Source organism: Haliotis rubra, unplaced genomic scaffold, assembly GCF_003918875.1.
Source record: "Haliotis rubra isolate DU_JTF1 unplaced genomic scaffold, ASM391887v1 Scf28, whole genome shotgun sequence".
Taxonomy (NCBI): domain Eukaryota; kingdom Metazoa; phylum Mollusca; class Gastropoda; order Lepetellida; family Haliotidae; genus Haliotis; species Haliotis rubra.
Genome location: NW_025766891.1, coordinates 3,041,384 through 3,053,309, shown reverse-complemented (window position 1 = coordinate 3,053,309; position 11,926 = coordinate 3,041,384). Strand labels below are relative to the sequence as shown.

Sequence of the window (11,926 nt, the reverse complement as noted above, 5' to 3'; positions counted from 1 at the left end):
TGTATCGTTCATCAGTTTTGGCATTCTTCAAACATGTCTCGATGTAGCTGAATTACATTTTTAAAAACATTGAATCCAACTCCCTCATATAATAACATCGAAAATAAAGAATACGTTTATAACATTCCCATTTATGTCCAACAACGTATTTTTCTGCAATCTGAAACCATGACCACGTGTATACAGCTACCTAATAAGGGCAAACAGGGATTCGATCCAACGACCCAGGGGTTTTTCCACAGGCCAAAGGGACGCTACTCTGCACAGCAAAGTGCGACGCCATGGACGACTGGGCCAACCGCGCAAAGTCTGTTCCATACTAAAGGTTTCGGTGCACTCGGCATGCTTGTCGTAAGAGGTTCGCTAACTTGGTTGACACATGTCATCGTATCCCAAGTGCGTAGATAGATGCTCATGCTGTTGATCACTGGATTGACTGGTCCAGACTTTATTATTTACAGACCTCCGCCATATAGCTGGAATATATTGCTGAGTGCGGCGTGAAACTAAACTCACTCACTGTGCATTCGGGGTTGCCAGAGAGCACAAGTTAAAATCGTCATACTAACTGATGCTCTTTTAATAATCTATATTTGAAGAGGCAAATGGTCCGAGATGAGGGACCGTCAATGGGTGGGGTGTGACAACCATTATTGGCATGAGTATATAATGAAAAGGAGCCCTGAGACTTTCTTCATTTTCAGAAGCTGTGGAAATCTAGACTTGCCACATTTTCTATACTTGCGTGGGCTCTATTGGATATATTTGCTTCAGGGTCTGTATGACAGGCTGTTAAAATATGAATAAATGCAGATTTGGCCTCGTCGCTCTATGGCTGAAATAGACTAACGGGATCGGGTGGTCAGGCTCGCTGACTAGGTTGACACATGTCATCGGGTCCAATTGCGCAGGTCGATGCTCATGCTGTTGATCACTGGATTGTCTGGTCCAGACTCGATTATTTACAGACCGCCGCCATATAACTGGAATATTGCTGAGTGCGGCATAAACCTCAACTCACTCACTCACTATGTCTGAAATAATGCCGATGCGACGTAAAAGTCAACTCAACTCAAACCTTTTGTGAAAAACTGTGATCTTAGATACACTTTTTTCAATAGTGTAATTTTGATAAGTTGTATCTTCTTCAAAAACTGTTGTTGATTTTGCCACTTATTTTGCTAAAAATATTCTATGCGATACTAACTTGTTATCGCTTATTTTGAGACACCTTCCCGCATATCAGCAGGGTGAAGTATATTTTACATGCGCATCAGCAAATTCAATCCCACAAGGGAGCTAACTCGTGTCCAAGGGAAGTAAATACGCACTGACCGGTGTATCTACAGAATAGTAGACGTTATAAAATACAGTCTCAAGGTTACACGTTAACAAGAATCCTAGTGTGATCAGCTATTCACTATCTCCGAAAAACAAATTATTGAACACAATTTCTGTTTTGATATATGTTTTGGGGAAACAGTGGACTGGTTTTATCACTCAGAAACATTTAGTTTCCATTGTCAATGGCATTAGATGGTTTACATTTCAATGGATTGTGGACCCAACGTTTGAATTCAGATACTATTTCATCTTATGTTAGCTTCAACTCACATGGGATGCAAATACAAATTTAAAGAATCATTAAATAACTAAAACCATTTCAACAATATATACATGGCAGCAGTTTGCAATCACATCAATCACAAAATCTACTACCTTAATTTTCAGATCACGATAGCTTTGACAAGTGTGACCTTTCTGGGTGATATTTGATAGCAGAAATACATAATTTACCATTCACGTCAGTTAGGCTCTCAGGTTGAATGTCAAGATAGGAAGCAGCATTTGCTTTTTTTAAAAAATAAGCAATAAAAATATTAATCGTCCACCACTACAAAGTGTTAAATGTCCAGATAATTGTTCTAAATACCCTACACTACAGTTTGTTTTCATATAAATGGGTTTTGTTGTTTTAAACACACAAATCGGCTTATTAACAATTTATGGCTTCCGTTGATCGTAAATGAACATGGACCACGTGGACCATATTTCCCAGATACCTTTTCGGTGAACACCGCCGGAGCCAGATTCCTGTCGTCAAGGGCGCTTGGGATTACAAGCGTCTCGTGTTTTGATCGGCTGTGCACTTCAGCAACTGAATTGGAATTGTTCAAGATGGGTGAAGAAAATGCCAGTGAATCATCGAGCAATACGTATATTATCCGTCCAAATTTTCAACACAAGTAAGTTTGTTTCACGAAATACATCAAGTGTTGGCTGTTGCTGGGGAATTTCAACGACAACTCACTAAGTCTGAAAAATGTAATGTTGATGTAACCTGATGCACTTCTAAGGTTGCATATTCCGGTAAGAGTTCCCTAACCCCTCGAAATAATCCTAATAAATAGAATACATTTCAAGCGGGGGTTGCGGTCGAGGCTATGGGTTAGGTTTAAGGTTAAGCTTTTTATGACAAAACCCCATTTATTCTTAGGCATAGAATGATAAAAATCGGGGGTTACGGGCGGAAATCTTTCCATCCAGGCATAAGGTAAATACTAGAATGATAAAAAGAACCACAAAAAACAACATCAAACAATATATACTGTACATGCATGTCTAACATTTAGTTTACAAACATTACCATCATTTAGGAAGCTGACTGAAAATTGATATAATGACAACGAAATACACCTTCCTATTTGTGTACTCCAAAGATGTACTTTTAACAATCTAAAATATCACTTATGAAGAAAAGCACAAACAGAAATGTATCTGGATACTGGCTAGTGAACAGTTATCGCAGTGTAATATAGCCAGTGCATCAGTATTACACATGCGCAGTTCCGGTCATTTACAGTTCCAGGATTTTTTCCTGGTTAAAGTAGGATATAAATATATATCATTTCACGAATGGCATGAGAAATTCAGAATGGCGATAACTGTTACAGTTAGTTGTGAGAAAACATCTATTTATACTGCCATGATTCCCTTCTGCCGCATTATATAAAACATTATCTGCAGCAGTGAATGCCACTGAACAGGCTGGACACATCGTTGAATAGCTAATTAAGTATCATAATTAGTTCTGTTTCTTTAATTTAACAAATGACGGAGTAATTTTGTAAATACCGGTTAAATATGGTGATAACTCAGGGCTCGATTTAGTGCTTTGATACTTGCACTGGTGCAACCTAATATTACAAAGTGCAACCTTGTTATTAGTCTAACTTGCACCAGGTGCAAGTCAATTTTGAGTGGGTAAACCTCTGAATAAAACATCTAAATAATTCATAGCATATTTCTTTCATTACATATTCCAATAAAAGCAGTGCAACTGGAATTGGGCTGGTGCAAGTAGGTTTTTATCTTAGGTTGCACCCAGTGCAAGTAAGTTAACATCTCTTAAATCGAGCCCTGTAACTGTTTGATAGCCTGTACAGAATAAACAGTATTTCCACCCACCAGGGAGTTTTCATGAAGTGCATAATCCACAGTGAACCAGAGTATGTTGGATATGGCCAAACAAGCAACGTCTTTTACTTGAAATGTTGCAGTTCTGGGCAGCCATATTTTCCTGTGAGACTTGTGAACAAAACCTTTAAGCAGGGAGTGTACAGACACTGACTTTACACCCTAGCATTGTGGCATTGCTAAAGGGCATCACTAATGGACAAAACATAATGTCCAAGAGTTATTACAACATTCATCACCACAGCTTACATGGTTCTCTGTAGGAACATTTGAGAACACTGAAACTGTGAGTGGAAAGAGCAATGACATTTAGACTCTCATTGGTGCATATCTTCATTTTGTACAAGTCTAAAAGCTTTCTCTAAAGTTCTTGAAAGGCATTTAGAAGTTGGATGAACATGAATACATGACACCTTTTTATGGACAACAACTTTTTATTCTTTACAGAATGTTTCAGAGCTAACTTTTGCTCCTTCATAGGGTGAATCCATAAAAAACCATGTCATGTATTAAAGCTTGTTCTAGTAGGAATTCCTGTATTTAAGCCGCAGGTTCAATAATGAAAAATGACCCCATTTGTAATAAAATTTATAAAACCATAATTAAACCCAGGACTTGATATTGGGAAGTGCCATACTAAATGGGTGAAATAACAGGCACACTATAATGTTTAATAACCTTCATTGTTTAATTCTTCTGAAAGAAACTGAACCGTAAGTTTTCAAGCACTCATATGTTTTCTGTTTTCAAGACACAGGAAATATCTATTGTATCATTTTAATTGGAATAGTCTTGAATGAATAACATTTTCAAAGCTAGCATGGAATTGAAAAAAGGTCAACTGCACTGGTTTACTTCACTAATTTTTTCAAAAGTCACATGATCCTATATCACACTCAAGTATCCGACCTGTCTCACGAGTTCAGCAAGTCCAGGACACGTCCCCTGACCGGACTATGAATGTTGTAAACACAACGTTTGCCATGTGCTTTTACCATAGATATCACTCCCAACATGAAATCAGTAATCATAATTCAGACCCATGGGCCTTAAAATAGGAAAAATGCAGATTTTAGGCCATGGGTTTTGCATTGGGTTAAATACTGGAAAATCCAACAGTCCTATTGTTCGTGACTGGTTTGTTGAACAAACAAAACCTAAGAACTCACACATGATGTGATTTGACACGTGTCATCGAGTCACAATATGAATCATTGGTTTCTTTGGCTCAGATTCGATTATTTATAGGTTGCTGTCATACTGGTTCCTTGAGTACTGAGATTGTAGCAATCCTTTGGTTACAAAGTCATTCCATGGATGTTTGAAATGACACACACAACTTGAAGGAAATACTATTGAAACCACAGCTTGCTTCAGTCATGAAACATCCTGCTTTTTGATTGGATGTTTTTTTCATAATGTGGTGTCATTTGATAATGGACCTGGAATGGAGCAGTTGTGCCCAATGGGTCCAGGGTATAAGTCATTATTGAGTGGAAGTATGATCACTGGACAGTCTGCCAAGTATCAATTGTCCAAAGTCTGATACTAGTAAAATTTTGTTCCGTTTTGTGGATTGAGCGCACAAAGTAATTGGGTAAATTTGTTATTCAGTTTGCTTTTTGTATGCTAGACTAATATTTAGTCCCCGGGAGAATTATTGAAAAATACAGATCTAAAATTGAAATATAAAATCCAAATTGAGCCCAGAACAATGCTTCATTTCAGAGCTGAGGCAGTGTAGATTTGCAAGTAATTCTGGATATGAATTTGACTCATATTTTATAGTTATCTGTAGGGTCTTGATGGTAGTCTTTTTTTCGCATGTATGCAGATTATCTGAAACACTTCTTGATCCACTGTTCCTTTACATAGACCTTAACCTTACTAAATTTGTGTTTAAACAAGAAGCAATTAGACTTAGCTTCTGGCACAAACTGGAAGTGTTTCAGTTTGTTTCATGATGTGATGGACAACATTTTCCTGCATAGTAGCAAGAGAGGTAATTATCAACATTATTTTTTCTCCAGGAAGAATCGGGAAAATATGCATTTGAAGACTTCAAAGTTCTTCTGAAGACAGTGATAAACTGAAACATTGCACAGGGCGATTATAGCACTTTCCATACTTTTCTTATGTACACATGTGTGAAGATACAGTATCTGCTGTCTGTTCTAGCATCTGCTTGTATGATGGGCGGTGGGGTAGCCTAGGGGGTAGCGGTGGGCTCGACACGCCGAAGACCTGGGTTCGAATCCCCACATGGGTACAATGTGTGAAGCCCATTTCTGGTGTCCCCTGCCGTGATGTTGCTGGAATATTGCTAAAAGCGGCGTAAAACCAAACTCAGTCAGTCAGTCAGTCTGCTTGTATGTTGTAGTGTTTCATGTGTATTTATGGGAACACATTTTTTAGGCTTTCTTCATGTTTGTTTGAGTTTTACTGCTGCCCTCAGCTATTGTCCATCTGTATCACGTTGGTCTGTAATAATAATTTCCGGAGTGGTCGATATCATGAGTGTTGATCTATGCAGTTGGAATGCAATGACATCTCATCAAGCAAAGCAGTGATCCTTAATCCAGATCCTCTTTCAACAAACACATGGTACTGGGGACTCCATATTTTACCCATAATCGGTGTTAAGGCATCCTGTATGTCAAACTGATGTAGATGTTTATGTGTATGTGATGGTGTTTCAATAGTCATACTAGTTAAAAAGTAAGTTTCGGCTTTTTGTTTTAGTTACGAGACCCGTGAAGATCTGGGTTAGAATTGGTATACAGCAAACCTTGCTTGTTGTAAGAGGTAACTAACGGGATCGGGTGGTCAGGTTTGCTCACTTGATTGACACATGTCATTGAATTCCAATTGCGTCGAACGATGCTCATGCTATTAATCACTAGATTGTCTGGTCCAGACTCGATTATTTACAGACCTCTGCCATATAGCTGGAATGTTGCTGATTGCGGCTTTACACAAACAAACAAGTTAAAATATGATCAATAAACCAACAGAGTTGCTTATATATTCAGTAAAGATTATTTTTCACTTTGGCAAAATAAGATGTGACTGGTGTGAATACTTATAATTCATCTGACCAATACCTGAGCATGCAAAGGCAACAATGGGTCACCTTTCGGAAATGTTGATCCATAGTGCCCTTATTGCTTAGGATTAGTGGACTTAACAACCTTAACATTCACATCTAGTACAAGACTGCTCAAATGTGTCGTTGTTGTCAGAAATAATTCTGACAAATAATTCTAAGGATTTGACGTGGCACAGAAATAGCTACCCAGTAGGAACAGGCACATAGAATGGATGCAATATAGAAACAGTTTGCATCCTGAGGGACACAGGTTAACATTCTTTGTTTCAAATTTCAGAAAGATCCTTTGAAAAAAGTTTGAAAACCTACAGATAAGTTTCTTCATCAGATTTTATTTCATATTCAGCATCTTCGTCCTGCAGAAATAAAAGCCTTTAGATTGATGTGAAACCTTATATACTGGTGATGAAATAGTCTTACAAAAGTGCAATTTCTAACTCGTCTAAAGCTGACTTATGTGGATATATTGGGGTTTTACAGGACACGTGATCCCTGCGTTTGGACGCAGAAATTTGATGAACTACTTCCAAACTAAACTCCTGTGCGTCCTTGTGGATGCAATATAATTTTTTTCTGGGAAAGAGCTTTCTTTGTTTGTAATGATATCCAAAGTTAAATTGAAAATTCTGTTTACACTCGTTATTCTAATGACATTGAAAGTAACACATATTACAACATAATCATTATCAAATGGGAAGCATCCATGAGCATTGATTTCATGCAAACTTATGGACTCCCAAATTTGGAAATGGATTCTAGAAAAAGTTTGCCTGAGTCCCCAGGACTCCTAGCTTCAAAGAGCTATGTAAAACCCTGTTATATGTTAGGTTGCTCAGAAGTGAAGAATTACAGTGATTTATGTGGATCTACACAGAGGCCAATATTTGGCAGCTAGTCTGTAGCACATGTCAGTACAAATACCCAACTGAGAATCTTAGATGTCCCAGTTCATGTTGCTATGGCTATAACTGACATTTAATCGTTGTAGGGGTGATTGGTAGTTTACAGATTGCAAAACACACATTATATAGAGGGAGAAGAATTTATGTACATTGGCATTTAGTCCCAGAAATAAAGTTATCTTATTTAAAAATATATATCTTAAAAAAATTCAAGTGGAACCAAGAGCACTTCTTAATTTCAACCTTGAACTGAGGCAGTCTAGACTTGCTAAATCTTTCTAGATTTGAGGAGGACTCATGTTTAATTTATTCTTTTGGGTTGAGAAGACAGACCAGTTTTAATGTTGACTTAGATCTGGTCCCTGAAGTGAACATTTTTTACACAAAAATGTTTCCTTAATTACGTGTATAATCATAAGGCCAGACCAATTTTATTCCTTGTTTTACGGATCCGCAGGTTGTATTTTTTAAATAATAAGATGAAGAATAAAAATAATTTTCCTTGCTCAAAAAAATACAATCCTAATGTTAATGTGATATAAGTGAAATACTCTTGAAATCAGTGTGAAACCTAAACTCACTCAACTTATTTTTAGTTGATATAAACAAACCAAAAGGGTTACCATGCAAACTCATGTGAGTTGTGCTTTGACTGGTGTGGTTTTTTTTTAAAAGAAATAAAATTGGTCTGACCAAAATAATCATGAAAAGGAGCAGAGATTTTCTTCATTTTCATCCTGAAACTGAGGAAATCTAGACAGGACACATATTCTAGACTTGTACGTGAGCTTTTTTGATATACATTTTGATCTTCACATTTTTGTGTTTTATTACCCTTAAGATAAATTTGTCGAATTCTGATTGGTCAGTAGCCAAAGCATACCAAACCATGTAGGCTGATTTGTAAGGGTGTACGAACTGTACCCTCCGTCAAATCTGTGATGTGACACACCACAAGGGTTGTACGAATGACCTTACCGTAGATGGAATGTGGCTGCCAAACGTCGGATCGCTTCGAATTTTTAGCGTTGGCATATGCAATTAGGTGTATAAAAAGAGTAATATAATTGTTGCCATAATTTCTTGTTTGTTTGTGTCAATAAATATATCCCAAAAATTAAATGTTTCTGTATTTCATTTGCTGTATAACAAAACCTCAAATTTGATCATTTATGTCATAAACTAAGCCATCACGAGTTATCTCCCTTTATGACAGTTCAGGAAAAATCATGGCGAAACGTTTTGCGTCTCATTCTGCCGATGATTGAATGTTGTTGTTTAAAGATAAACTAACCAGAAAGATCTTAAGGATAATAAATTAATCATGCGGTGTTTTGAACGGGTGTACCGGACTGTAAGACCCAAGGTTGTAAATTCCGTATTTCCTTCTCGCGCTGAAGGAAATACGGAATTTACAAGGGCCGTGTGACTAATAGTATACAGTATTGTTATGGTGAACATAGTTGTAATACCTCTGGATTAAATAACATTTCCCCCTTGCACCATCACAGATAAAATCCTTGCATTTGTTCGTAATAATTGGCGGACCTCGTTTCATGATCTGTAAAGAGACTGCAACAGAAGTGCTTATTTTGAGAAAATAATGTTTAGAAGACACCTATATAAACAAGACCAAAGAATGTATGTATATAAATTACATGAGACTCTGATAGCATTGCGAAGAAGACAGGAGTGCCGAGATATGCTGTGTGAGTCGAAGTAGGAAGTGGCGCCCCCTACACAGATCTAACAGTTACAAGTATCTTAAGGATTCCATCTGTTTCAATTATCCCATTAGAGAATAGTCTTGTTTTATAGAGAAAATGGAATTTGAGTCTGTTTTGTTTTTCAATTTCTCACCAGTCTAAACTAAATGCTCAAAATTAGTGAAGGTAGGAATTATTGTTTGTTTTTTGTTGTTGTTGTTTTAAACAATTTATAGTTTGTAACACTAAATGATTGTAAAACAAATGCCATACTGTCCCTTCAAATTATGCGATTTATCATTTCTGGACATGTCTCGTGCCTCATGTGAAATTAAGATTTTATCAAAAAAACAAAATGTCACATTTTAAGAGTGGCAGGTAGATGTCTTCATTTGTGTATTGACTTTAAGTAACAGTACAACTCTTATTATTAATTTTATGTACTGAGTCAAAAAAGAAACTTCACATTCTTTCTTCAGGGCACTATAAAAGAACAAGAGATGGTAAGATGGTTATATTGTTGTTATTTCATTGCTGAGATTTGTGTGATGTACTCGATACACTGACAGTGCCATAATCAGTTCCATTAGGCTACACCGATGTTCCAAAACATGGGTATACAGAATGTCAAGTCACAAGAATGAAAATGCGAAATTTCTCCGTTCAATATCGTGTATGGCCGCCCCGCGCATTCACCACTGCCAAACACCGTCTCCTCATCGACTGCCTGATGCTTGTGAACACGTGGTTGGGAATTCTGCTCTTGCAAGGCAGCGCCAAGTTTCTGCAAATTCTGAGGTTGGTTCGTAAGACCATGAAGCCTTCTCCTAAGTGCATCCCAAACGTGCTGTATTGGATTAAGGTCAGGGGACCTCGATGGCTAGTCTATGACGTTGATTCCAGCGTTTTGAAGGAAATTTCGTGTCAACATCGCGGTATGCAGCCGAGCATTATCATGCTGCAACTGTCGACCTGGGCCATAAGTCGCCATGAAAGGAAGGAGTTCAGGGGTAAGCACCTGGTCGCGGTAAGCAGCTGTGAGGTTTCCACGGATGACCAGAAGTCGGGAATGGTTGTTCCCACAGAAAGCACCCCACACCATGCAACTTCCACCCCCGAATCTGTCGACTTCCTGTACACAACATTGTGCTTACCGTTCACGACGTCGTCTCCAGACTGTATGCCTGCTGTCCGCGAATCTGAGGGTAAACCTGGATTCATCGCTAAAGACGACTTGATTCCAGTCTCTCTGGGTCCATCAGAGGTGACGTTGGGCCCACAGCAGACGTTGACGTTGGGCCCACAGCAGACGTTGACGTTGATGAAACGGCGTCAATATTGGCCCACGATATGGACGTCGAGACAGGAGATTGGCAGCCCGCAACCGATTTCGAATGGTCTGTGAGGACAGTCGACCTCTAAACATCTCAGCCCTGGTTCGTGTAACAAGCAGAAATCCTGTCACGTAGGTGACGTAGGACGATTTGACGCACATTTGACAATCATTGCATTTCAAGTACCATTAGAACTGTGGTTTAAAAGTGTTTTTTCAATTCTTGAGGCCAATGCAAACACGTGCATATGAAGAAAACTTCGATGCGAAGATCACGTGATGGACTCCACGTACAAAACCTGATTTGGCACTAACGTCATTTGCACGACGAATGGATGGGTTTGAGTGGGTTTTGCTAACGTTTTTCTAGAGTCGAAAGATAGGGATCCCATTTCGGATACATAGATGTATCATCAGGGAAAAATTATTCATTTTTCAAATTGCATTTTGTGAAGTTTCTTTTTTGACTTAATTATATATTTTTGTTCCACATTATGTTTTTAATTTAACACCATCTGTTGAGTGAGTGAGTTTAGTTTTATGCTGCTTTTAGCAATATTCCAGCAATATCAAGGTGGTGGACACCTTAAATGGGCTTCACACGTTGTACCCATGTGGGGAATCGAACCCCGAGTCTTTTCGGTGTCACAGGCGAATGCTCTAACCACTAGGCTACCCTACCGCCCCCTCCTGTTGAAGAGTTACCATTGAAAAATATTCTTATTCCTTTCCACTTTTTAAAGGGAATGTGGAATTTTGAGTGTATTTTCTATTTCAGTTTCTCACCAAGCCAAATTCGTAATTGTACCACACAAAAACAACAGCATGGTCGAAGTAACAATAATATTGTTAGTAGTATTATATTGACACCCACCTCGCTTCCACGAGAGAAATTGTTATGTTATAAGCTGTGTCATGCAAAATCCTATTAGCCATCAATCAAATACATATTTTACTACCAGTAGAAAGTAGTTTTGATTTTGTAACTCGGTGAAAACAAACCTAAGCAGCATTTATCCTCAGGCTGGCGGATGTTCGTGACAGGGCGCCGCCATTTTTAAAAATCGTAAAGTCACGGGAAGTCAGGATAAATATCATACGTAACAGACGTCATATTTTTACATGACATGATTAAATATCGAGGACTCAGGTAAAAAAACAAAGAAATGGGATCAATTTGGATCAATCATTATACCATCCAGGCATTTGAAAACCTGAAAAAAGCCCACGCTGTTTTGATACTTTATGATAATCAGACAAGAACTACCGGGGATATTTGCAAATAACTGCATCTGATGGGCATCCACCCTTCTTAATGTCGCACTGTTTAGGTTGAAGAAATTAACCGTGACCGTGATGAGCGAGGCTGATCATTGTTTTCGCTATCACTAGCGTCTGG

General features: G+C 38.2%; 1 protein-coding gene across 1 annotated transcript in view; it reads left to right on the top strand.

Annotated features, from left to right (window-relative positions):
- Nucleotides 1-2,085: 2,085 nt before the first annotated feature.
- Nucleotides 2,086-11,926, top strand: part of LOC124281150 (dynein light chain Tctex-type protein 2B-like) — a 34,990-nt gene continuing 25,149 nt past the window's right edge. The window contains exon 1 of the mRNA XM_046717175.1: nt 2,086-2,246. Coding sequence (XP_046573131.1) covers nt 2,179-2,246 — 68 coding nt within the window. The 5' untranslated portion in view covers nt 2,086-2,178. The remainder of the gene's footprint in view (nt 2,247-11,926) is intronic.